The following is a 27529-nucleotide window of genomic DNA, read 5'->3' as shown; positions in this document are numbered from 1 at the left end:
TTCAGCCAGCCAATGGAAACGCAGGGGCGGGGCCTGCGGGCGGGAGCGCGCGGAGGGGCGGGGCAAAAGACAAAGGGCGGGAAGAGGGGGCGGGGACAACGGAAGGAGGACCAATGGCGGTCCGGAGGAGGGGGTGGGAGAGCGACTCGCGAGGGCGGGGCGCGCTGGGGGGCGGGGCCTGAGGGCAAAGGGCGGGGGGAGGGGCGTGGCCAGAGGGCGGGCGGGCCAATGGCGGCGGGGGGCGGGCCCGGGGCATGGGGGCGGGGCGGCGGGCGGGGGCGCGCGGCGGCGGAGGCGGCGGCGGCGGCGAACAAAGAGGCGGCGGGCGCGGGCGTCCGAGCGGAGCCGAGCGCAGTCGAGCCGCGCCGAGCCGGGCCGAGCCGGGCCGGGCCGGGCCCAGGAGCGCGCGGGCGATGCGGGTGGCCAGGCCGGGGTCGGCCGACCCCTGAACCGCGCGCCCCGGGCCAGCGAGGGAGCCCCGCGCGGCCACGCGCCCCAGCGGCCGGCCCGCCATGGCCGGGGTCAGCTACGCGGCGCCTTGGTGGGTGAACCTCCTGCACCGGCTGCCGCACTTCGACCTGCACTGGGAGACCACCAGCAGTCAGTTCCGGCCCGAGGACACCGACTACCAGCAGGTGACGCGCGCCCCCGGCTCGGGGGTCAGGGCCCCGGGTCACGGCCCGTCCATCCCGGGGGGGCCCGGCCCCCTCCTCTCGAAGGTCCCCATCCGCCAACGGGGGTCACGGCTCCCTCCTTCTCATGGGTCGCAGGCCCCTTTCTTCTCAGGGGTCTCCTCCTGGGTCGCGGGTCTCTCCTCTTCGAGACTCTCAGAAGCCCCCCATCCCCCATCGAGGGTCCGCGGCCCTCCTGCAGACTCGAGCCTTCTTGTCTGGTGTCAGTAAGGCCTTCCTTTCTGGGGGTACGTGGAGCTGCCTCCTTCCCCTCCGTGGAGCCCTCTCTACCAGCTGTCAACTCCTGCCCAGGCCCCTGTCCATCACCTGGCCAGAGCCCCCCCACCTCCCAGAGGACCCCAGGGTGCTGAGAGCAAGCTGATGCTGGACAGTGCAGAGGGTGCAGCCGGCCCCTCACCCCCAGCGGGGGATCCCACTCACTGCCAGGCTTTTGGTGGGCAAGTGGCCTAGGCAGATGCCAGCCCTCCTGGGCGGGTAATGACCCCCTGCCAGGCGGCCAGGCAGTGGCATGTACACACAGTGCTGTGTGCACTGTGGTGACACCTGGCCTGCCCGGAGACCCAGCTGCCAGTAGCCCCCGAGGGAGGGAGGCCTGGCCACGGGGACGCCAGGTGGGCCTCAGTCTGGAAGGCTGGAAGGGAGCTGGGCCTGGGCAGAGTTGGGGGGAGGGGCCTTTTGCAGCCCTCTCCCCAAGTGATCAGGCTTTCCCCCTGGAGCCCTGGGCTGGGGTCATGCCGAGCCCCAGTGCCACCCCCATCACCGCCGAGCCACTGCCATTCGAGTTCAGGTCAGGGGACTGGGCTGTGGGTGTTTCCTTCCTGCCTGGGGATCTGGATTCCAGAAGCCCATGCTTGGTCACCCGGAACACCTCTGGTTTTCTCTCCATTGATCCCTGCAGAGCCCCTGGGTGGGGTGGGAACAGCTGTGCTTGTCAAGATGGCCTGGGAAATCCGGTATTCTGTGGCCCATGCCACACCTCGCCTATTCAGAACTCTGTCCTCTGTGGCCTTCCTGACCCAGAGGAGGAGAACCGTGAGCAGAGGGTGAGGGCCCCGTGGGTGCCCTGGCTCTGCAGGGGAGCCCGCCGCTCCCGGCCTCAGTGCTCACCTGGTGCCCGCTCCCCAGCCCCACTGATCTGTGTCTAAGCAGGTTAGAAAAGGGGCAAGGGATTGGCCCGGGCACGCCCGGAGACAGCAGGATTTTTATAAAACTTAGCACCCACATTCTGGAAGCCCAGTTCTAGGGGCTGACCGGTGTGCAGGCAACAGCTCTGTGTGCTCCCCAGGAACTTCACGTGTGCTGGCTCTCCTGCCTGTCCCCAGGGGCTCCGCTTCGGCAGGCCAGGAGGCTGTGCCGTACATTAGGGAGTCCTCTGCTACTTGTCACTTCCCAAGCTCCAGGGCAGCCCCTGGGGCCCCCGGGGTGTCTGTGACCCCCACAGAGCTTTGCTCCTGACCTGTGGGCTGCCACCTGCCCATGCTGCCCACTCACGGTCAGCCTGGCTGCCGTCCCTCTGGAGCGCCCAGCCTCGCATGTACCCTCAGCTGGGAGTCCAGGACGCGTGGTGGCTGGTGATCGAGGTGCCGATACCTGAAGCCTGTGGAGGCCCCCTCCGCTCACCCGGCCTCCTGAGGCGCCCTTTGGCCCTGCGAGGACCCTTGTTTCTGCCCCGGGCCTCTGTTCCCTCCCTGTGGGAACAGAGCGCTGTGGGAGCTCTCTGACTCACTCTCTCTCCTGCCTCCTCTCCGAGGAGCAGAATTAGCCACTGAATAATTCACAGTGTGGAAACCAGCCCGTCTCCATCCCCCGCCGCCTCCGCTCCTGCACGGGGGGCTGTGGAGTGAGCCAGACCTGGGCGTGCGTCCTGCCTCTGCCCTTCTGTGCTGGTGCTTTTGGGCAAGCGCTTGACTTCTCTGAGTCTTCCTTGCCTCGTCCTGATATCTGGGCTGGCATGCCTTCTTGGCAGGGTGGAGGTGGGGATGCGAGGGCCCCGTGCTCCTGCTCCGTGTTGGGCGTGAAGCACATGGAGCTCCCTTTCTGGGTGAGTGGGCAATGGGTCAGTGTGAACCGTGGCCCAGGGCCCCTTTCTGCCTCCCCTGGTAGAGCGTTCCTAGCTGTGGGGAGGCAGCTGCCCTGTCCCCCTCGTGGGTGGTGGACCCCTCCTCCTCCTGACCCAGGGCACCCCTTTGGCCTGGGAGCCCATCTCTATCCAGCCCCCAGCTCAGCTTGGGGGGTCTGGCAGTCCCCTCCCCCATGTTCTGTCCTCTGGGCCGGGCAGGGGACAGGCGGGCCCCGGGGCGGGAGCTGGGTGCTGTGGCGGAGGGAGACCAGCCTTCATCCTGCTTCACTGTTTCCTGCCCTCGCCATCCACTGTTGGGAGCCCTGGTGAAACCCACTGGAAAACCCCGTGGGTCAGGCCCTGTTTCGGGGTGTGGTGTGGGCTGCGTGTCACTAACCCCTTCTCACACGAGCCTGGGAGGTGGGGACAGTGTCTCTGTGGCACAGATTTGCACACTGAGGCTCGGAGAGGAGACTGGCTCAGAATCACATAGCGAGGAGGTGGTGGGGCCAGATCCTGGCCCGGGGAGTCAGCCCTGGGTGCCGCAGGGCCGGCCCCCTGCGGGAACTGTGAGCACAGGGGTCAGGAGCCAAAGGGGGCTGGTCTGATGACTCCCAGGGTCCCAGCTGGCCCTGCGCTGGGGGCCTGGAGCCTCCACTGGAGCAGGGGGCCGATTTGACATCCAGAGGTGCTCGATTTCTCCTGGGCTCAGGGCTCAGGCTCCCTCCTGGAGAGAAGGGGCTCCCGGCCGTCACATGCGTCTCCTGGGGGCCCACGGCGGGTGCCGAATGGACAGACCGCGGGAGGGGCTGCTGTGGGTCCTGCGGGGCTCCCCGAGCACAGCGCAGCTGAGTGGGGGGCTTGTGTTTTGAGGGGAGGGGGTGTAGGCCCAGGGGAGGGCAGGCTCTGGTGGTCACACGGCCGAGCTGGCAGGCTGGGCCCGGTGTCTGGGGACCTGATGTGACTAAGGCCGGTCTGTGCTCCGTGGTGACGTGGGGCCTGTCCCGGCTGCAGGCAGGTCCCGCAGCCTTCGGGCTGGAGAGTGGGTACCCGGGAGAGGAGTGCCAGGCCTGGGCCCCAGCTCTGTGGGCCTTAGGTGGGTCCATCCACCCCTCTGGGCTCCACGTGGGGGAGCTGCCTCATTTATGCCTGCCGGCCCTTCACGGCTCCCCCTCCCCAGCCTCCCCACACCCCAGGTGTCCTCAGGCAGAGGTCACACCCACTCTGTGCCCTCAGTCTCTCTCATTCTTGCTCACTGTCTCCACCAGTGTCAGGGGGCTAGAAGCTACACGTTGGTGGTGGAGAGCAGTTAACGGCTGTGTGGCGGGGTCGGGACAGGGCCTGCAGGAGCCCAGTGGTCAGGGAAGGCTTCCTGGAGGAGGTAGCACCTGGGCTGCCATCCAGGCCATGTATGCCAGGACGGCAGGGACTCGCCTGGAGCCTGGCATGTGCTGGGCACACCATCCCACTTCCCAGGTCAGATGGTAGCCCTCCCCTCCGGTTTGCCCAGTGTTTGGGGCCCCTTTCCCATTACAGCCCTGAGTGCTTGATGTTTCCATCCAGATCCTAAAGATAAGACTGAGGTAGCTGTGCAGAGACCTTTGGTAAGAGGGTTCCAGGTAGTGGGAACAGCATGTGCAAAGGCCCTGAGGCAGAGAGAAGCCTGAGACTTGGCCCGGAATAAGGGAGTCCCTCTGGTCTGAATGTGCTGCTGCGGGATGTGGTGAGTGCTCCAGCCCAGACTGGGTGGCCACTCAGGGGCTTTGAACTCTGGGTCGGGTGGCCCTCAGGGGCCACTGTTCTCCTGGGAGAGACCACAGCACCTTGGTTTAATGCTGCGACTCAATCAAGGTCAACTGTGTGCTGACTGCAGGCTGGTGGCACAGCAGCCACATCCTGTGGGTGGGGCTGGCCCTGTTGTCATCCTCCCCACTAACCAGAAAGAAATTTGGTCTGGTTAAAAACAGCGTTTATCACCTCTCTTCTAGTTTACAAAAGTAATACACTTTCACGGAACATTTAGAAAACAGGAAGGAGCATGAAGACAAAAAAAAGTCCCTCCAGCTGGAGTTTGTCCCTGCCCTTACACATCGGGGCGGGCATCACGTCAAGCTGGAGGCACACCTGGGGCTCTTTGACACCTGCCGGTAGCCGTCATGTGTGTGGGACCCTGTCCATGGTCCTTGGTTCCTGATGCTTGCTAGCGGCCCACAGTACCAGTCAGGATGCTGAGGCTGCAAGTGACAGAGACATACCGAATGTGACAGCGCCCCGGGGAGCTGGGTGGAAGCTTCTAGAGTCCCCTCTGCCTGGACAGCAGCTGACAAGCTGGACTTTGGGGGTGCAGGACCCAGGCCTCGGTGGGTGTCCGGACAGGGAGCCCCGGCTGGGCCTGACTGACCCTGGCTGCTTCCCTCTTGGCCAGTGTCAAAGTCCCAGGTGAGATTCCGACTGGCCACGCAAGGGTCACGGGCCTGCCTTTGGCCAGGGGAGGACCAGGCCGTTGGTTGCCTTGACCACCAAGTCTGCACCTGCTGGGGGTGGGTGTTGGGGTCAAACTCGACCTGTCCTCCTCCCGTATTGGGTGCAGAGTCTGTGTCACCAGGCCCTGCTGAGGGCCTTCAGGGGCACCTGGTTTTCGAGTGTCTGAGGATGCAGTGACAGGCTCTCTCCCCAGCACCGTACTGCTTTGCCTAGGGCCATGTGGGGAAGGGACGTCAGCTGGTTGGGCCCCGGCCAGGGGCTCTTGGTCAGGCTCTGGGCCGGCTGCTCTGTGGCTCTGACCCCAGGCCACGGCCGCTCTGCTGACGAGGCTCCTGGTCTGTTTCGTAAGCGTTTTTCTGGGGAGCCGCACGGTGGGCTTGGGGGGTGGATGCCACCACCCCTGCGGAAATGAAACGGAAGCCACCGGCTGGCCCTTATCCGTGGGCCGCAAGATGTGGGCAGGCTCCTGCTCTGGCCCCGCCCCCTCCCTCCCCGTGGACACAGGAGTTTCCAAGTCTGGGAGAGAGGCTTCCTGGGTCCCCCCAGCAGGTGCTGGTTCAGGGGAGCTCAGCAGGTGTTGGAACACCCCCCTGCTCCCCCGCTGCTCTGCTGGGTCCTCGGCTGAAGAAAAGGAACTGAATCTGCAGCCCAGGGGCTGGGTCACAGATACGAGAAGTGCCCCATGTGGCCCCCCCAGGATGGGGGCACGTGACAGAGGGCGGGCAGTGGCAGGATCCGTGCCTCCCTCCTGGGGTCTGCAGGGAGCCTGGCCGGGTTGCACATGTGGCCCTCAGGTGGCTCTCAGGGGCTCCCTGTGGTCCTGGGGAGGGTGAGGACCCAGCCCCACAGATGGCCATTGGTGCTCGGTGTGGCCAGGCCCTGAGGGCATACACTGGGCGCTGTGTCGCCCAGAGCAGGGCGCCACTCTTGCTGCCAGAGTCAGGGGCACTTTCCAGAGGACGCCCCCGAGCTAAGGTCCTGAGTGCCTGGGCCTGCCCTGAGCCCCTGCCAGACGCGGGATGGCAGATGCCCCCAGGATTGGGTCTGCTGCCTGCCCAGCAGGCCTCCCGAGGGGTTCCTGGCACGGTGCACGTCTGCTGGGGCAGTGGGTGGCCCTGGCACTGTGGACGGGGCTGTGAGGGCTGTGGTGGGTCTGGGTCAAGGCCAGGCCTCCAGCCCAGTGCCCGGGGCAGGAAGGGGGCTGCACTTGGTGCCAGCTGGCCATGAGGCCACTCTTGTTCTTGTCCAGAGCCAGGGGAAGGTGCCTGGGTGTGGGATGTGCCCTCAGGGAGCAGGGCCAGGTGGGAATAGAGCAGCTTCATGGGCCAGGTCAGGAGGAACCAAGGCGTGCTGGGGTCTGTGGGGGGCTGTGGGACGAGGCGTGCAGGGTCAGCAGGGGGTTGGGGGCTGCAGGACAAGGCGTGTGAGGTCAGCAGGGAGCTGGGGGCTGCAGGACAAGGCGTGCAGCGTCTGCAGAGAGCTGGGGGCTGCGTGGCCCCTTGGGAGCCTCCCTTCCCATGGCCCCTGCACAGGCCTGGGCCCCTGTGAGTGCAGGTGGCTTATGCACACAGGCCACCCTCAGCCCTCAGTTGGCGTGCCCCCCGAGGAGGCTGGCTGAGGCTGGGGTCCCCACAGGAGGGGCGGGTGGGATCTGGGGTGGGTGTGCCCGGCGAGCCGTTTGCTGCCCCCAGACTACCCCTGGCTGAGGTTGGCCTGTGTCGGCCAAGGGTCTGGGGGGAGGCCGGGCCTCTGCCTCGTGGGCCCCTGTGCGGTGACTCCTGGTGGGCAGGGCAGCGCGGCACTCTGAGGACACGGGGGCTGGTCTGTGCCGCGCGGTGGCCTGGACTCGGCGTGGGGGGGGAGCTGGGACGGAGAGGGGCCCCCGGGCTCCAGCGCGGCCGGCGGCTGCTGGCTGTGCTTTCTCCCAGCACAACCACGAGCTCACCGTCATGGAATTCGCGAAACCCAAGCCCGCTCCGTGGAAAATCTGTGTTTAATTTCTGGCCGGCATCTGGGGGCCGCAGCGGAGCATGCAGGAGGGGCGGCCGTGCAGCCAGCCCGGCGCCCTCCGCCTGCCCGGGAGGGTCGGGTCTCTCGCGGAGCTTCCTCGGGAGCTCTGTGCCCGCGCAGCCCCCGCTGGAGGTGGTGGAGGGCCCCCATCTGTCCTGGCCCTGTTGCCTGGAGCCCTCACTGCCGCCTGCACTGCAGGCTCCCGCCTGGCCCCGCCGATCTCAGCTGCCAGCGGCCCCTCAGGACGCAGCTTTGCAGCCTGGACCTTGTGCCGGGCCTGTGCTCACGCCGTCCCCTCTGGGAACCCTTGCTCCCCCTCTCAGGGTGCCCTGCTGGCACCGGCTCACTCTGCGATGGCAGCTCAGGGGACCCTCCTGAAGCTCCTGCACCCCCGGGTCCTCTGCCGGGCTCCCACAGCCTCTTCACCCTTTGCTCCTGGCTGAGCTGCCCCTCAGGGACGGCTGTGGCCAGGAGGGGCGGGGCCCAGCCGAGGTGGGGCCATGGCTTCCCCGAGGCTCCCACTGTGCAGGCCCGTGGGCCTCACCGGGCCCTCTCACACCTCGGTAGTGGTGGGACCTCAGGCTGTGGTCATGCTGGCCTGGGCTGGGATCCTGGCTGCACCCCCCCGGCCGTGTGACCTTGAGGAAGTCCCCTGACCTCTTGGACCCCCCTTGACCTCTTGGAGCCTACCAGAGTTAGCCCTGGCTGGCAGGTCCCCAAGTCTCCCCAGCCCACGGAGAGCCGGCGCCCGGGGGCACGTGGCTCCCCTCAGCTGGGCTGGCTGAGGAGGCACACTGCTGTGGCCGGGACGTGGCCTCTGGGGCTGGGTCGAGGGGCAGCCGTAGGCCCACACTTCCCATCAGAGCAGAGCCCCTGTGAGGGTCTTGGTGGGACAGGGGCTCCCCTGCCTGGTGTGGGCTGTGGTGGCCTGCAGAGGGCTGAGTGTTTGGGCAGCTCTCAGGGTCCATTGCTGAGGGCGCAGAGGCTGCTCTCCCAGCAGGCGGTTAGGGGGTTGTGTTCAGCGGGCCGTTCGTCTGTGGTGCCGGTGTGTGTTCTGAGTGTGGCACGCTCTCCTGCAGCTTCCATGCCAGGTGCTGCCAGGGGCTTTGGGGACACCCAGCTGGTGGCACATGGACGTACTGCCCTGGGTCATGCGTGGCCCTCCCAGCCTGGTGGCCTGGGGCCTCTCGGTGTGGCCTGTGCTGGTGCCGAGCCTGGTGTTCTGCATGGGGGCGTGCGCGTGCCTGTGGCTGACAGGCCGTGTCCAGGCCGGGCCGGAGGAGTAGAGCCGGCAGGAGCAGGGTAGCGGTGGGGCATGGAAGGGACCGGCTCGCAGCCTCCTGCTCTCACGCTGTGGTCTCCCGTCTGTGGGACGTGCTGAGCCTCCCACTGCAAAGCTTCAGTAAGATTTGGTGGCACACAGTGGCCCCTCCCCTCCAAGGGCTGGCTTGGGGCCCCCTTGCAGCCAGACTGCCAACAAGCTTGGGGCTGAGCCAGGGATCCCCCTACCCTGCAGGGCCGGCCACCTGTGCAGGGAGCCAGCCTAGGCTCACACGGCGGACAGCTGCTGCCCTGGGCCCCTGCCTGCCCCCTGTCCTCCACCAGGGCAGGGAGGACCTGCTGGGGCCAGGCTCCTGTTGGGTCCCCCGACAGGCCTCAGACCTGGGCCTGGGCCTGACTTGGGCCAGGGTGAGGCTTCAGACCCTGAACTCTGGCTCACTGATGTTTCCAGAGTGGGTGGGGGCTGTGGGGGCGTCAGGGTTCCGGGGAGAGTGTGTGGGCCCCGGGCAGGGCGGGGCATCCTCAGTGGATACACAACGGCAGGGGCTGCAGGGGCCTTCAGGAGGTGGGGGCCATCAGGAGGGCCACGCGGCCACCCCAAGCGCTCGCTGCTTGTGCCCTCCAGTGTCCTGGTGCTTCAGGTGGCGGACAGCCAGCACTGTGGCCGGCGGTTGGGATATGGACTGAGCGTCTCGCCTCGCTGACCGCGTGCTGACATCACCTCCCTCAGTGGTGGAAAATTCCATTTGGTCAGAGCCCAGATGCTGATCAGACATTTCCCATTCTCTTTGTGAATGGGCCCGGGAGAAGCAGAGGGAACGCCAGCCTGTGGACGGGAGGCGGGGCTGCTACGGGAAATGCCAGCAGAAGGTTGTTCTCTGGGAATCTGGCCTCGGGAGACGGGGCAGAGGCCATGCTGGGCCTGGGTAGGAGGAAGCAGCTGCCGGTGCTGGGCTCCCCGATGCCTGGCTCATGCGCCCTGCCGAGGACAGGCCCTGCTTGTTTGTGGGCAGGCTGGGACCCTGGGCTCCAGGTGCCGCCCTCCCCTGAGTCCCAGAGCCCTGTTGTGTAAACCAGAGGGTCCTGTCCCCTTCCCATGGCGGCCGAGCGAGGCTCTCCTTGTCCCGGCCCCACAGTCTGCCTTTTGGGGCCGTGCTGGGGAGCCACCCAGTGGGATCACTGTTTAAGGCCAGCCCTGTCTGGGAGGAAGCCATCCTGCCAGAGGGAAGGCTGCCCCAGTCGCTTGGAGCTTTTGGTGGGGAGCAGGGAGCTCCCGTGTTCCTGAGCGCCCATGGTGCACCAGGCCTCAGAGCCGAGGGGCGCCGGCCCTGCAGATCGCTGAGCGTGGGGAGGCCTTTCCAGTCCCCGCTGGGGGAGGTGTGGGAGACAGACCCAGCGCAGAGTCAGGAGGGCTTCCTGGAGCGGGGCAGACAGACCTGGAAGAGCCAGGCAGACAGTCCTGGAAGGGCGGGGCGGGACCTCGGTTGCCTGCACGCCTGGCTTCTGTGTGCGGGGCTTTGGGGGTCTTGCGGGGACACCTAGGCCTCTGCCTGTCACTGCCTCCGGGGAAGCCTCTGGACTTACCTCTCCCGCCCTTGGGTACCCCTCTCTGAGCTCCAGGACACTTCTCACCCTTAGGGGCCTGGCCCTGGGGTTCCTTGGGCATTGGTCCCACCCTTGGCTCCCCCTTGAATTGGCTACGTGAGGCAGGGATGGGACGGGAGTGGCCTCCTCGCCCTGGGCAGGAGGCTGTGTCTGCGTGTGAGGCTGCCTCTGGCCGGCCTTGCCCCCTCCCAGCCTCCAGCAAGTGGCCAGTGCGCAGGTGCTTGACCCCCCACCCCCCACCTGCCGGCAGCCACCAGGAGCTTCCAGCCACCAGCAGCTGTTGCTGCTGCAGCTGAGGGGCTCTTGGGGCAACACCTTCCCATGCGTGTGAGTGTGAATGTGTGGGTGTGAACGTGTGTGCGTGTGTGGGTGTGAACGTGTGTGCGCGTGTGGGTGTGAACGTGTGTGAGTGTGTGGGTGTGAACGTGTGTGCGTGTGTGGGTGTGAACGTGTGTGGGTGTGAACGTGTGTGCATGTGTGGGTGTGAACGTGTGTGCATGTGTGGGTGTGAACGTGTGTGCGTGTGTGGGTGTGAACGTGTGTGGGTGTGAACGTGTGTGAGTGTGTGGGTGTGAACGTGTGTGCATGTGTGGGTGTGAACGTGTGTGGGTGTGAACGTGTGTGAGTGTGTGGGTGTGAACGTGTGTGAATGTGTGGGTGTGAACGTGTGTGGGTGTGAACGTGTGTGAGTGTGTGGGTGTGAACGTGTGTGAATGTGTGGGTGTGAACGTGTGTGGGTGTGAACGTGTGTGAATGTATGGGTGTGAACGTGTGTGAATGTGTGGGTGTGAACGTGTGTGCGTGTGTGGGTGTGAACGTGTGTGGGTGTGAACGTGTGTGAGTGTGTGGGTGTGAACGTGTGTGAATGTGTGGGTGTGAACGTGTGTGGGTGTGAACGTGTGTGAGTGTGTGGGTGTGAACGTGTGTGCATGTGTGGGTGTGAACGTGTGTGAGTGTGTGGGTGTGAACGTGTGTGCGTGTGTGGGTGTGAACGTGTGTGCATGTGGGTGTGAACGTGTGTGCATGTGTGGGTGTGAACGTGTGTGAATGTATGGGTGTAGATGTGCATGTGTGAATATGTGGCCATTCGTGTGCGTGTGTGGACGTGTGTGTGGGTGTGAATGTGTTTGTGAACGTCCGTGTGGCATGCCTCTGTGGGTGTGAACGTGCACGTGTGTGGGCGTGTGCGTGGGTGTGAATGTGTGTGTGGGCATGAACGTACGTGCATGCGTGGGCCTGAGCGTGCGTGGCAGTGAGTGTGTGCACGTGTGGGCATTAAAGTGCACATGTGAGTGTGGCCATGCAGACACTCACCTTGTCTGTGAGCGCCCTGGGCTCCCTCCCTTCTGGCAGCCAAGGAGCCCACTCTGTGTCCCCAGCCCACCCGGCTGCGTGGAGGCAGAGCTGGCCCTGGGAGCAGCACCCCGCAGGGCACTGACTCCCTGGGGGCTCCCACGGCGGCGCTGGTCTAAGCCTTTACCCGTCTTACTTGGTTTAACCCTCACGGTGACCCTCCTGGGAGAGAGGCGTTGCTGTCTCCGTTGTGCACGTGGGGAACCTGAGGCACAGAGGCTAAAGTCATTGTCTCAAGGTCCCTTCTAGACCCAGGCAGCAGCATTTGAACTGTGGCACTCTGTTCCCCGCAAGCCAGTGTGCCCCCTTGGCCTTTGGTTTCTGGGGTGGCTGCGGGGGCACAGGTGGTTCTCGTCTTCGGGTGATGAGACCCAGGGTGTCCCTCTCCTTGATTTCAGCTCCTGGGGGACGGGGCACCAGCAGGGACTGTGCGACAGCACTGTAAACCGAGAGGGGCCCAAATCAGCCCTCCTCGCTCGGGGGCCCTTCTCCCGTGTGACAGCTGGGGAGAGGACTCGGGCGCAGAAAGCAGCAGGGCCTGGCCGGGAGCCACAGAGACCCACGTGGCTGAGCTGGGCTTGGACCAGGGCCCTCCCACGCCTGCAGAAGGAGCTACTAGCAGGTTTCTGGTTTTGTGTTTTAATTATAAAGGTAGTACGTGTTCATGGTTTAAAAAAGAAAGAAAGAAAACCAAAAAAACCCCAACGACAAACCAAACCAAATCAAAGCTGTAGAAGATCCGAGTGCGCCTCCCGCCCTCCCCACTTCCCTGGGGCTGAGTGTGGCTGGTGGTTAAACACCCCCGGCCTCTCCCGGGGCCCTCTTCCCTGACCGCCCCCTGGACGAGGACGTGCCCGCTCAGGGGGCGCCGGGGCTCTGTGCAAACTCAGGCTCGCCCAGCGCCCCCGCCTCTTCTGCGTTTTCTGTTGTTCACCGCCTGTCTCACGTCCAGCGGGCGGCACCCCCTGCCCCCTCCCCCAGCCCCGCAGCTCGGATGCCAAGGCCTGGAGCAATGGCCCCTGACCCGGTTCCCAGAGGAGTGGAGAGCCCGGCGGTGCAGCCTCCCCGCCCTCTCTAGCCCCAGCCTGGCCCCTTCCCCCCCCCCAGCTTCGCCCCAGGTTCTGGGATCTCGTCGGGCCAGTGATGCTTATCTTGACTCAGTTTTCTCATCTGGCAAATGGGAGTGGGTGGTCCTGACGCCACCGAGGCGGTGATGTGGGCCTGCGGGCTCTTTGATGACTCTTGTGAGGGCCGGGCTCGCTCCCCACCAGGCTGAGCTCCAGCCTTGTGCCAGGCTCGGGGCGGGGGGAGAGGGGGGCTTTGGGGGCCCCGCTTGGGTGCCTCTTTGGGTTCCGTCTGTCCGGTGCCCTGATCTCCAGCTTCCTCACTCCGGGAAGGATTTCCTTGAGAGGACGTGTGTAGATACATTTATTTAAGTATCAGACCCAGCCAGCTGTGTTCTAGACATGGGGTTGGGACCCAAACAGGACAAAGAGGTGGGCCCTGCTCTCCAGGGTTGTTTCCCACAGGGAGTGGGGGTCGGGGAGGGGGATCAGGAGGTGGCATGGGGTGGGGTGGTGTGGGGTGCTGGCTACTCCAGCCAAGGGCCCCTGGAGGCCTCTGAGAGCAGAGGGCAGCCTCCAGCGGGGGCTGGCAGCTCAGGGCAGATGGGGCTGCTCGACGTGGCCCGCAGCGCCGTGGGAACGAGGGCGCGCAGGGTTTGGAGGGGGGCCCATTCCAGGTGGAGGCGTCTAGGTAGGGGTGTGGTGTAGTCTGATTGAGGGTCTGGGAGGGTCTCTCAGGAAGGAGCCTGCGGGCAGGGCAAAATAGAGGCAAGCAGGGGTGACAGGACCTGGTGACTGACTGGGGGCTGGAGGATGGCAAAGGTGCCCTGGGGACAGAGGGTGGCCTGGGTTATGGGAGTACAGATGTCCCTTGTGAGCCGTGGCCCTGGCAGCAGTGGTCTTTTCTGCTCTTTGCCTCTGACCTAGAAGGAAGGCAGGGCCTGTGGCATCTCTGGTCGGGGTCCAGCCTGTGCATGTGAGGGCACACCTAGGGGACACACAGACCATGCTGTTCCAGGCACCCCAATATTCACTGTCACCGGTGCAGGGCGGGTGGGATGGGGAGAACGTGGTGCTGGATGCCAGGCCCCTTAAGGTGAGCGCCCCCCGTGACTGGCCTTGGCCTTCTGGCAGGCCTTTGACTCCTGCCTGGAGACCCCCCACGGCAGCCTCTCCCATCTCCCCATGTGCCTTGGGCAAGGTCCCCTCTGGTCCTTGGCGTCGCCTCTATGACATGAGTGCCCTGGGACCTCGAGGGAGCCTTGTGCTGACGAGGTGGCTCTGGTGCCAGCCCCCTGGGCCTGCTCCCCTCCCATCCCCAGCTGGTGGTCAGCGCCCAGCAGGCCCAACTGCCAGTGCAGGGGGTGGGCGGCTGGACCCAGCCTGAAGGAGGGAGTGGAGGGTGGTGGCCCCCAACACCCTCTGCACCCAGATTGCTTGTTCCTGGGCAGCACAGGGCAGCCAGCCAGGCCAGGGCTGTGGCCTGTGACTCCAGCCTCTTGGTGGTGTCCTGGCCTTCCCCAAGAGGGGGCCCCCACCCTGTGCCTCGTGAAGCGGGCAGAGGCCCAGTCTCCAAACAGCACCTCAGCCCCGGAGTGGCTTTGGACCGTGGCTGTAGGGCTGGCCCTGGTCGGTGCCTCCCTGGTCAGGTGGAAGGTGGGAGAGCCCCACCTCAGGGATGGGGGTCAGCCAGGGATGGTGGGCCGGGCAGGAGGCCTTTGGGGCCAGCCGGCTATTGGGAAGGCAGGGAGTGCCATCCCCTGGGAGACAGCCTCTGGGTGCAGGGCTGCCATCCACTGGTCCCAGTGCCTCTGTGGCTGAGCCTCTTGTCCCAAGGGGGCCCGCAGGGGGCAGGTGGGCCTGGAATGTTCCACCCCCAGCGGCTCCCCAGGCTCAGGCCCCAGGGACAGCCATGTTGCTGAGTGTTCGGACGTGGGGAGGGAGGGTGTTTCCAGGTTCCCCTGAGGCCCAGGCTCTGCAGCAGTGCAACCGAGGGCAGCTGAGGGGTCCCCGTCATCACACCATGACTCCAACAGCCCCATGGGGTGGGCCCCTCCGAGTGTCAGACCTTCTGGGTGGTATTTACTTGTCCGCGCCATGAGGTGCACATGGTCAGGCCCAGCCTGCAGCCTGGGTCAGCCTCCACTCCCACCCCAACAAGGGACGGGTGCTGAGGTGCCCAGAGGGGCCATGATGTGGGCACGTGGGTCCTTCCTCTTCTCTGCAGCCAGTTTCTTGATCAGTGAAATGGGGTGAAGCACCGGACCAGGGGAGTGGGGCTGGCGCCTGTCCTGGGCTGTGTCCCTGTTTCCGTGCCTACCAGAGAGGGCTGAGCCCACAGCAGGTGTCACGGCTGGATCAAGGCAGCTGCTTCCCATGGGGGACGCCAGCCCCCGTGACAGGAGGGTGCTGGGGGGGGTGGCACTTCCTCCTCCCCTGGTGCCTCCCCAGACGTGGTTGGAGAGCTCTGGGCCCTTCAGGCTACTCAGGGCTCGCTAGGACGGCCAGATCCAGAGCAGAGGATGGGGACGCCATGCTGACTGTCCCTCCCCAGGGCCCTGCTGTGTGTCGTCTTTCCCGAGACTGTGCCCACCTCTTCTGGGGAGGCCGCGTCACCCCCTTCTTACAAAAGAGAAAATTGGGGCTCAGGGAGACTAAGGGCCTTCCTCGGTCATGTGGCCATTGAGCAGCTGTGCTGGCCCTGCCCAGGGGCCCCTGCTCACCGTCTGGGTGTCTGTTCTCTGGCCAGCACCTCCTCACAGGGCCTGGTTGTGGACCTCTGTTCAAACATCCTGCCTTGGGCTCTGGGGCCCAGGAGGTGACAGGCTCCCATGGGGAAGGGCACAGGGCCTGGGAGGGGTTAGGAGAGGGGACCTGGCCCCCTTGGCTTCTCCAAGTGGGGCTTGGGTCAAGTCCTGGTGTCTGGTGCAGGGTTGAGGACGTGAGTCTGGGGTCTCAGGTCTGGGTGACCGCAGGTGTGTCACTCAGGTGTTGGGAGGCTCCGTCCCCAGGCTGGGGGAGGGTTCAGTGGGAATGTGTGCCTGGTCCCTTGGCCCGGGGTGCGGGTGAGATTCCCTGGTACTGGTGTTGCGAGAAGAGCCGAGGCGGGGCTCCACGTCTCCAGCGCCGATTCCCAACCGCCCTGCAGGCGCTGCTGCTGCTGGGGGCCGCCGCGCTGGCCTGCCTCGCCCTGGACCTTCTCTTCCTGCTCTTCTATTCCTTCTGGCTGTGCTGCCGGCGGCGCAAGAGCGAGGAGCACCTGGACGCCGACTGCTGCTGCACCGCCTGGTGCGTCATCATCGCCACGCTGGTCTGCAGGTGAGCGCGGGGCGGGGCCGGGGGGCGGGGCCGAGGTGGAGGAAGGCGGGGCCGAGAAGGGGCGGGGCCAAGAGGGCGGGGCCGAGGAGGAGGAAGGCGGGGAGGGGCGGGGCCAAGAGGGCGGGGCCGAGGAGGAGGAAGGCGGGGGAGGGGCGGGGCCAAGAGGGCGGGGCCGAGGAGGAGGAAGGCGGGGTAGGGGCGGGGCCAAGAGGGCGGGGCCGAGAAGGGGCGGGCCGGACTGCGCTGTCATGCCGTCCCTCTGTCCCAGCGCTGGCATCGCCGTGGGCTTCTATGGCAACGGGGAGACCAGTGACGGCATCCATCGGGCCACCTACTCGCTCCGCCATGCCAACCGCACGGTGGCAGGGGTCCAGGACCGCGTGAGTGGCCGTGTGATGGGAAGGGGGCTCGCTTCCTGCTTCTAAATCCCGTGTGTGTGCCTAATCGTGGGAGAAGGCCCGGGTCGGGCAATCAAGGGGTGGCATGTGCGGGGAGCGCGTCTGTGCCCCGGCTCACGCCGCCCTGGCCTGGCAGGTGTGGGACACGGCCACCGCTCTGAACCGCACAGCAGAGCCCAGCCTGCAGAGCCTGGAGCGGCAGCTGGCCACGCGGCCAGAGCCCCTGCGGGCGGTCCAGCGGCTGCAGGGTCTGCTCGAGATGCTGCTGGGCTACACAGCTGCCATCCCATTTTGGAGGAACACGTCTGTGTCGCTGGAGGCACTGGCTGAGCAGGTGGACCTCTACGACTGGTACAGGTGCGACCCCACCGGCCCCTTGCCCTTGGCTTAGGCTCACCCAGCACCCAGTGCCTGCGGTCTTATGGGGGGAAGGGAGGGGCCGGGCCTCCCTAGCCTCTTTGGCAGGAGTCCCCCATGGGGACGTCTTTTACAAGAGCAGACGCCAATCCCCACATTCCACAAATGCGGGTGGCTGCCCCTGCGGGCCCCGGGCTGTTTGCCCCAGCCCTGCCCAGCGCAGGTCGAGATGCCTGGCCTGCCTCGGCACCCCTCCCTCCCGTCTCCTGTGTCTGGCCCACACCTGCTGTGTGCCCACAGGTGGCTGGGCTACTTGGGGCTGCTGCTGCTGGACGTCGCCATCTGCCTGCTGGTGCTGGTCGGCCTCATCCGCAGCTCCAAGGGCATCCTGGTCGGGTGAGTCTGTGGGTCCGCGGGGCTGAGGGACGGGGTGAGGCACCTGTCCTCGTCCGCCCCCATCTGCGGGCCCAGCCTCGGTCTGCCCAAGGGTGGGGCTTCCTGTGGCGAGGCCCTGCTCTCATGCTGCTCCCTCACCCTGGCCTTTCACTGCTGTAGTCAGTGTCCGGGCATGCCTGCCCAGCCACCCTGAGTTCCTGCTGGGCTCCCCCCTGAGTCTGCACGTTGTAGCCCAGAGACCTGAAGACCTGCCCAGGTCACTGCCCCCTCCGTCCTTGGCCAGAGGCGGGCTGGGCTCAAAGGCTGCCTCTGCGGCTTCCTCAGCCGTCCACTGAGGGGAGGTGGCTCAAGGTGCCTCCGTCTCCTTGTCTGAGAGACAGAGTGACCGCTCGTCTGTAGGGTGGCTGTGAGGTGTTGTCACGATCCTCACTGGACAGTTGAACTGCCATGTCCTGGCTCCTACCTGGGCCAGGCGCTGGGAGAGACCAGTGAGCACGCAGGCCCCCACCCACGTGGCACTCACAGGGGTGGCGTGCCTGTATCAGAGGTGAGGGCGCCGGGGAGAAAGGAGAAACAGATGGGGGGACAGGCAGGTGGCAGGGCGGTCTGTAGCGTGCTGGCTCCACGAGGACACCTGAGGGGGAGGGGAGCTGGAGGGAGGCCCGAGGGAGCAGGGACACTTGGACACGTGAGGAGGGGCGCTCAGTGGCCAGCGCGAGGGCCTGCAGTGGGTGTGTGAGGGGCAGCGGGAGGCCCAAGTGGGTGGACCGAAGGCTGCAGGGAGGAGGGGAGTTTGGGCCTCCAGGGGGCCGGTGGTGTGGTCTGTGGCATCGCCCACAGGGTTTGAGCACAGGCAGGCGCGGGCTGGTCCAGTGACAGGCCCCACCGGCCGTGCTGTGGAGAGCAGGCTTGGGCCAGGCTGAAAGCCGAGACCAGGCATCCGCGGGGGAGAGGGGCCACAGTCGGGGGCTAGGAGGCCGCGTGGCCGGCCAGGCCAAGACCCACTCTCCGTGCCCCTACTCTGAGCCCTCTGAGCCCCCAGCCCGCCCCGGAGGGATTCCTCTGGGCCTGGCCTCGGGCCTTAGGCTAAGTCCAGCCCAGGGAGGAGCCGTAGCTCCTGGGTGGGGGGACCCCCAGGTGTGCCCTGGGACCTGGTCCTCTGGCCTGCAGCCTGGCAGGTGGTGTGGCCCCCACCCTCTGGCTGGGGGGCTGCTGATCTGCTTTCTCTGCCCCAAGGGTCTGCCTGCTGGGGGTCCTGGCCCTGGCCATCAGCTGGGGCTCGCTGGGCTTGGAGCTGGCTGTGTCTGTGGTGAGTGGTGGAAGGACTGGAGCCCCATCTCTGGGCCTCAGCGTGGGGGCGGGGGAGCAACTCCTCTCTCCCACCCTCCCCTGGGACACCGAGGTCCCGAGATGGGTGGGGGCCTATCCACGAGCACACAGCGAGTCAGTGACCCCCAAATTCCTACTCCACCTTCCCGAGCTGAAAGCAGACCCTGGAGCCCAGGCTCTACCCTGAGAGCTGAGGGTTGGGGGCCTGGCTTGGTCACCCCTTTTCCTTGCCCACACCCACCCCAGGGCTCCAGCGACTTCTGTGTGGACCCTGACACCTACGTGACCAGGATGGTGGAGGAGCACTCGGTGCTGAGTGGAGGTGAGTCTGTGGCCACGTCTGAGCTGGTACCCCTGTGGCCAGGTTGGGGAGACCCCACTTAGTGAGGCTGAGGCTTCCGTGTCCTCGTGGGCCCTCGGTCTGGGGGAGGCAGGACCCACCCAGATAAGGAAGCCAGTGAGTTGACAGGAGCACCTTCTACCAGGGGAAGACAGTGGGGGGAATGAGGACAGGCACTGTGTGAGGCCAGTGATGACGTAGGGGTGGGGGCAGGTGACAACGGTCTGCATCAGAGCAGGTGGCCTGCCAAAGAGGTTGCATTAAAATTGAGCCAGAGAAGGCTGTGCATCTTGTGCAAAGGCCCTGAGGCAGAGACGAACTTGATATGTTTGTGAGGCAGAAAATAGAGCTCTTGGGAAAGGCGAGGGTCAGGAGGCCAGCAGGGCCAGGTTGAGGTCAGGAATTTTGGTTTTATTCTAGGGGGGCCCGTTGGAGGGTGGGAAGCAGGAGAGAGATAGGGTCTGTGATTGAATTTCCTTTTCAAAGCTTCTTCGAGCTGCTGCAGCCATGAGGGGGGTCAAAAAGGGAGGCAGGGAGCCTGCTGCCTTCCTGCAGGCAGGAGATGGAGCCTTGAGCTCTGGAGCAAGAGCTGACGGGACTTCCCGAGAAGCTGGGCGTAGGGGAGAGAGGAATTGAGGACGCCAGTCTCTGGTCTGAGCAGCTGTTGTCACAGGCCATGGACTGAGTCGGGGCAGAGAGGTCTGGGGTTGGGGCTGGGTGTGGCACACGTTGGACATCCGGGAGGCAGGCCGGTGTGGGGCTCGGGAGCTCAGGATGCAGTCAGAGCTGGAGGGTGCTGAGCTCGGTGGTTTCCCCTGATGCGAGTACTGCATGCTCCCCGAGAGAGAGAGAGAGAGAGGGGCTCCCCGCCAGGGACGGGCCTGCTGAGTGGCCTAGAGATGCTGGCCGTCACAGGATCCAGCCTTTGCCCGAGAAAGACACTGGGAACGTGTGGGCTGGCTTTTAGTTTATTTAGTCGAAGGAACCGTTTCCACCGAAGCCCGAGGAGGCCCCCGGGTGGGGGCAGGCCTCTCTCTGGGGGCCAGCAGGGTTGGTGACAGCTGTCCTTGGCCTCGGTGCCATCAGCCTGGCCTCTCCAGGTCCTCGCTACCGAGGGCTCTTGGGTTCTCAGCCGGCATGAGCAGCCCCAGCCTCCCATGGTGCAAGCTCCTGCCTGTGGGCACAGGCTGCCCTTGAGGCCGTTGTGCTGGCTTCGTTCACAGGTGGCTAAAGCTCGGTGGGAGCCCAGACCCGAGGGGCCGCACGCTGTGTGGCACAGGGGGCTTCCCTGGGCTGCAGCCGGCCCTCACCCTGGGCTGCAGCCAGCCCTCATCCTGGGCTGGGCCCCATAGGGCCCCTGAGAAGGGAGGCACCTAGAGCTCTAAAGCCAGTGTTACTGTTCACGGGTAGGGCCCTGAGCCCCCAAGGGAGCATGGGGCGGGGAGGCAGTCAGGGTCCAAGGGTCCTCCGTCGGCTCCAGCTGGGCTCGAGTCTCCGCAGGTTTCCAGAACCAGAATTGTAAGGGAATCCCCATCTTTCAATAGTGGACACTGAATTGACACCTGTTTTAATGGGGATGAGGCAGACTGGCCACCTGCGTCCTGGGCCCTCTAGGCTGCGACCTCTGGGCTGTGTCCCCTCCTCTTTGGGGGGACTCTCTGGCCTAAGACCTGTTGTTCTGCCCAAGTGGCTCTTCCCTGGGGTCTTCTGACTCCCTGCCCACCCCCAGTGCCCTGTCTGCTGCTCTAGAGGGAGGGGTGGTATGAGGCTCCCCCCAAAGAGAGGACTGTGCACGCTGTGGGGCAGTGCTCGGAGCAGAAGGGTCTGGGTCCCCAGCCCTAGGCTCCCTGGAGGCCACACCCCTCCTGCTCGCACACACACGCAGATATATGACATGTACACGCAGACATGCATGTGTAGACACCCACATGTGCACAGGCGCGCACACAGACACATGCATAAGACATGCACACACATATGTGCACACATGCAGACACAAGCACAACATACACGGATGTGCACACACAGACACAAGCACACAACGTACACGGACGTGCACACACAGACACAAGCACACAACATACACGGACGTGCACACACAGACACAAGCACACAACATACACGGACGTGCACACGCACAGACACAAGCACACAACATACACGGATGTGCACACGCACAGACACAAGCACAACATACACGGATGTGCACACACAGACACAAGCACAACATACACGGATGTGCACACGCACAGACACAAGCACAACATACACGGACGTGCACACGCACAGACACAAGCACACAACATACACGGATGTGCACACGCACAGACACAAGCACAACATACACGGACGTGCACACACAGACACAAGCACAACATACACGGACGTGCACACACACAGACACAAGCACACAACATACACGGACGTACACACACAGACACAAGCACAACATACACGGATGTGCACACACAGACACAAGCACAACATACACGGACGTGCACACACACAGACACAAGCACACAACATACACGGACGTGCACACACAGACACAAGCACAACATACACGGACGTGCACACACACAGACACAAGCACACAACATACACGGACGTGCACACACACAGACACAAGCACAACATACACGGACGTGCACACGCACAGACACAAGCACACAACGTACACGGACGTGCACACACACAGACACAAGCACACAACATACACGGACGTACACACACAGACACAAGCACAACATACACGGATGTGCACACGCACAGACACAAGCACACAACGTACACGGACGTGCACACACAGACACAAGCACACAACGTACACGGACGTGCACACGCACAGACACAAGCACACAACATACACGGACGTGCACACACACAGACACAAGCACACAACGTACACGGACGTGCACACACAGACACAAGCACACAACGTACACGGACGTGCACACACACAGACACAAGCACACAACATACACGGACGTGCACACGCACAGACACAAGCACACAACGTACACGGACGTGCACACACACAGACACAAGCACAACATACACGGACGTGCACACACACAGACACAAGCACACAACATACACGGACGTGCACACACACAGACACAAGCACAACATACACGGACGTGCACACGCACAGACACAAGCACACAACGTACACGGACGTGCACACACACAGACACAAGCACACAACATACACGGACGTACACACACAGACACAAGCACAACATACACGGATGTGCACACGCACAGACACAAGCACACAACGTACACGGACGTGCACACACAGACACAAGCACACAACGTACACGGACGTGCACACGCACAGACACAAGCACACAACATACACGGACGTGCACACACACAGACACAAGCACACAACGTACACGGACGTGCACACACAGACACAAGCACACAACGTACACGGACGTGCACACACACAGACACAAGCACACAACATACACGGACGTGCACACACACAGACACAAGCACACAACGTACACGGACGTGCACACACAGACACAAGCACACAACGTACACGGACGTGCACACGCACAGACACAAGCACACAACATACACGGACGTGCACACACAGACACAAGCACACAACATACACGGACGTGCACACACAGACACAAGCACAACATACACGGACGTGCACACACACAGACACAAGCACACAACGTACACGGACGTGCACACACAGACACAAGCACAACGTACACGGACGTGCACACGCACAGACACAAGCACACAACGTACACGGACGTGCACACACACAGACACAAGCACACAACGTACACGGACGTGCACACACACAGACACAAGCACACAACATACACGGACGTGCACACGCACAGACACAAGCACACAACATACACGGACGTGCACACACACAGACACAAGCACACAACATACACGGACGTACACACACAGACACAAGCACACAACATACACGGACGTGCACACGCACAGACACAAGCACACAACATACACGGACGTGCACACGCACAGACACAAGCACACAACATACACGGACGTGCACACACACAGACACAAGCACACAACGTACACGGACGTGCACACACAGACACAAGCACACAACGTACACGGACGTGCACACACAGACACAAGCACACAACATACACGGACGTACACACACAGACACAAGCACACAACATACACGGACGTGCACACGCACAGACACAAGCACACAACATACACGGACGTGCACACACACAGACACAAGCACACAACGTACACGGACGTGCACACACAGACACAAGCACACAACGTACACGGACGTGCACACACACAGACACAAGCACAACATACACGGACGTGCACACGCACAGACACAAGCACACAACGTACACGGACGTGCACACACACAGACACAAGCACACAACGTACACGGACGTGCACACACACAGACACAAGCACACAACATACACGGACGTGCACACGCACAGACACAAGCACACAACATACACGGACGTGCACACACACAGACACAAGCACACAACATACACGGACGTACACACACAGACACAAGCACACAACATACACGGACGTGCACACGCACAGACACAAGCACACAACGTACACGGACGTGCACACACACAGACACAAGCACACAACATACACGGACGTGCACACGCACAGACACAAGCACACAACGTACACGGACGTGCACACGCACAGACACAAGCACACAACATACACGGACGTGCACACACACAGACACAAGCACACAACGTACACGGACGTGCACACACAGACACAAGCACACAACGTACACGGACGTGCACACACACAGACACAAGCACAACATACACGGACGTGCACACGCACAGACACAAGCACACAACATACACGGACGTGCACACACAGACACAAGCACACAACGTACACGGACGTGCACACACAGACACAAGCACACAACGTACACGGACGTGCACACACAGACACAAGCACACAACATACACGGACGTGCACACGCACAGACACAAGCACACAACGTACACGGACGTGCACACACACAGACACAAGCACAACATACACGGACGTGCACACACACAGACACAAGCACACAACATACACGGACGTGCACACACACAGACACAAGCACAACATACACGGACGTGCACACGCACAGACACAAGCACACAACGTACACGGACGTGCACACACACAGACACAAGCACACAACATACACGGACGTACACACACAGACACAAGCACAACATACACGGATGTGCACACGCACAGACACAAGCACACAACGTACACGGACGTGCACACACAGACACAAGCACACAACGTACACGGACGTGCACACGCACAGACACAAGCACACAACATACACGGACGTGCACACACACAGACACAAGCACACAACGTACACGGACGTGCACACACAGACACAAGCACACAACGTACACGGACGTGCACACACACAGACACAAGCACACAACATACACGGACGTGCACACACACAGACACAAGCACACAACGTACACGGACGTGCACACACAGACACAAGCACACAACGTACACGGACGTGCACACGCACAGACACAAGCACACAACATACACGGACGTGCACACACAGACACAAGCACACAACATACACGGACGTGCACACACAGACACAAGCACAACATACACGGACGTGCACACACACAGACACAAGCACACAACGTACACGGACGTGCACACACAGACACAAGCACAACGTACACGGACGTGCACACGCACAGACACAAGCACACAACGTACACGGACGTGCACACACACAGACACAAGCACACAACGTACACGGACGTGCACACACACAGACACAAGCACACAACATACACGGACGTGCACACGCACAGACACAAGCACACAACATACACGGACGTGCACACACACAGACACAAGCACACAACATACACGGACGTACACACACAGACACAAGCACACAACATACACGGACGTGCACACGCACAGACACAAGCACACAACATACACGGACGTGCACACGCACAGACACAAGCACACAACATACACGGACGTGCACACACACAGACACAAGCACACAACGTACACGGACGTGCACACACAGACACAAGCACACAACGTACACGGACGTGCACACACAGACACAAGCACACAACATACACGGACGTACACACACAGACACAAGCACACAACATACACGGACGTGCACACGCACAGACACAAGCACACAACATACACGGACGTGCACACACACAGACACAAGCACACAACGTACACGGACGTGCACACACAGACACAAGCACACAACGTACACGGACGTGCACACACACAGACACAAGCACAACATACACGGACGTGCACACGCACAGACACAAGCACACAACGTACACGGACGTGCACACACACAGACACAAGCACACAACGTACACGGACGTGCACACACACAGACACAAGCACACAACATACACGGACGTGCACACGCACAGACACAAGCACACAACATACACGGACGTGCACACACACAGACACAAGCACACAACATACACGGACGTACACACACAGACACAAGCACACAACATACACGGACGTGCACACGCACAGACACAAGCACACAACGTACACGGACGTGCACACACACAGACACAAGCACACAACATACACGGACGTGCACACGCACAGACACAAGCACACAACGTACACGGACGTGCACACGCACAGACACAAGCACACAACATACACGGACGTGCACACACACAGACACAAGCACACAACGTACACGGACGTGCACACACAGACACAAGCACACAACGTACACGGACGTGCACACACACAGACACAAGCACAACATACACGGACGTGCACACGCACAGACACAAGCACACAACATACACGGACGTGCACACACAGACACAAGCACACAACGTACACGGACGTGCACACACAGACACAAGCACACAACGTACACGGACGTGCACACACAGACACAAGCACACAACATACACGGACGTGCACACGCACAGACACAAGCACAACATACACGGACGTGCACACGCACAGACACAAGCACACAACATACACGGACGTACACACACAGACACAAGCACACAACGTACACGGACGTGCACACACACAGACACAAGCACACAACATACACGGACGTGCACACGCACAGACACAAGCACACAACATACACGGATGTGCACACACAGACACAAGCACACAACGTACACGGACGTGCACACACAGACACAAGCACACAACGTACACGGACGTGCACACACAGACACAAGCACACAACGTACACGGACGTGCACACACACAGACACAAGCACACAACATACACGGACGTGCACACGCACAGACACAAGCACACAACATACACGGATGTGCACACACAGACACAAGCACACAACGTACACGGACGTGCACACACAGACACAAGCACACAACATACACGGACGTGCACACACACAGACACAAGCACACAACATACACGGACGTGCACACACAGACACAAGCACACAACGTACACGGACGTGCACACACACAGACACAAGCACACAACATACACGGACGTGCACACACAGACACAAGCACACAACGTACACGGACGTGCACACACAGACACAAGCACACAACGTACACGGATGTGCACACGCACAGACACGCATGCACAGACGTGTGCGTGCATCCATGTGTCCCTGGGGGAGCACACACGGACACACACACGGACCCGCAGCCGGCAGCAGTCGAGTTGCTCAGCTGCCCTCTCCCTCCGCAGAGATCCTGCAGTATTACCTGGCCTGCTCGCCCCACGCGGCCAACCCCTTCCAGCAGGTGAGAGCTCGGCTTCTGCGGCCCTGCGAGGCCCGGGTGGGGGCAGTGTTGGAGCACCGTGTTTACGTGTGCGTGAAGAGGCCAAGTGGGCCCTGGCCCCACAGCCAGACCTGCCAGCCCACCAGGCCCACTCTCGTGCCTCTCAGAGCCCTGAGACCCTGGGTGCCCTTGGGAGGCAGCTGGGCAAACACCCTGTGAATGTCGCTACCTGCTCCCGGGATTGCCAGCCTGACGCCCTTGGTGCAAGCCTTTTGGGGTGGCGTGTGTAATGCCCCCCAAGTCCCTGGGACCCCTTTCATTTCTCAAGTTGCCCTCAGCCATCCATGCAGGGCAAAGCCGATTGTCCAGCGGGCGTGGAGGGACCCAGGCGTGCCTCCCTGTGGGGGGTCCTGTGCCGCTCTGTGGAGTGGCTGGACAGGTGTCGTCATGGTGGGATCTGAGGGGACCCTGTAGCTGACTGTCCATCACTCTAGTGATGGCATGGCTCTCTGGGGTCCTGACGACTGTCTCTGCTTTAGAGACACCGTCCTCACGGTGATCTGTGTCACCTCTGAGTATGGGGGGAGCTGAGGAGGAGGGTCCCTGGGCCCACAGAGCCCAGTGCTGGCTGCCCCGCTGGTCCTGGCGCAGCCCACCCGCCCTTGGAGCTCGGTGGCCTCACAGGCTGACGCCCCTCAGCTGGCAGCAGCCTGGAGCACTGGTGCTTGCCTGCCCCGTGTGTGTGTGTGCGCGCGCGTGCGGGGGCCTCATGGGGTAGACACGGGCTGCCCCGGGCCCCATGGGACTCAGCCGGCCTCTCCGTGGAGCAGAAGCTGTCGGGCAGCCACAAGGCGCTGGTGGAGATGCAGGACGTCGTGGCCGAGCTCCTGAGGACCGTCCCACAGGAGTACCCGGCCACCAAGGTGAGGGCCGCGGGCCAGGTGGCGGGGCGCGAGGGGCCCGTGCAGTGTGGCCGCTTTGTCCCCAGGGGAGGGGGGCGTGCTGCA

The 27529-nt window shown here is 63.0% G+C and overlaps 1 protein-coding gene across 2 annotated transcripts in view; it reads left to right on the top strand.

Moving 5' to 3' along the window:
- The first annotated feature begins 362 nt into the window (after positions 1–362).
- Positions 363–27529, top strand: part of TTYH3 (tweety family member 3) — a 38481-nt gene continuing 11314 nt past the window's right edge. For both annotated transcript variants that reach the window (XM_044746404.2, XM_044746403.2), the window contains exons 1-9: positions 363–635; positions 15697–15866; positions 16135–16246; positions 16401–16621; positions 16922–17017; positions 18254–18326; positions 18593–18668; positions 26488–26543; positions 27353–27445. In XM_044746404.2, coding sequence (XP_044602339.1) covers positions 513–635; positions 15697–15866; positions 16135–16246; positions 16401–16621; positions 16922–17017; positions 18254–18326; positions 18593–18668; positions 26488–26543; positions 27353–27445 — 1020 coding nt within the window. In that variant the 5' untranslated portion in view covers positions 363–512. The remainder of the gene's footprint in view (positions 636–15696; positions 15867–16134; positions 16247–16400; positions 16622–16921; positions 17018–18253; positions 18327–18592; positions 18669–26487; positions 26544–27352; positions 27446–27529) is intronic.

The sequence above is a fragment of the Equus asinus genome, chromosome 14 (genome assembly GCF_041296235.1).
Source record: "Equus asinus isolate D_3611 breed Donkey chromosome 14, EquAss-T2T_v2, whole genome shotgun sequence".
Classification (NCBI taxonomy): Eukaryota; Metazoa; Chordata; class Mammalia; order Perissodactyla; family Equidae; genus Equus; species Equus asinus.
This window is presented reverse-complemented; position numbering and strand designations above follow the sequence as displayed.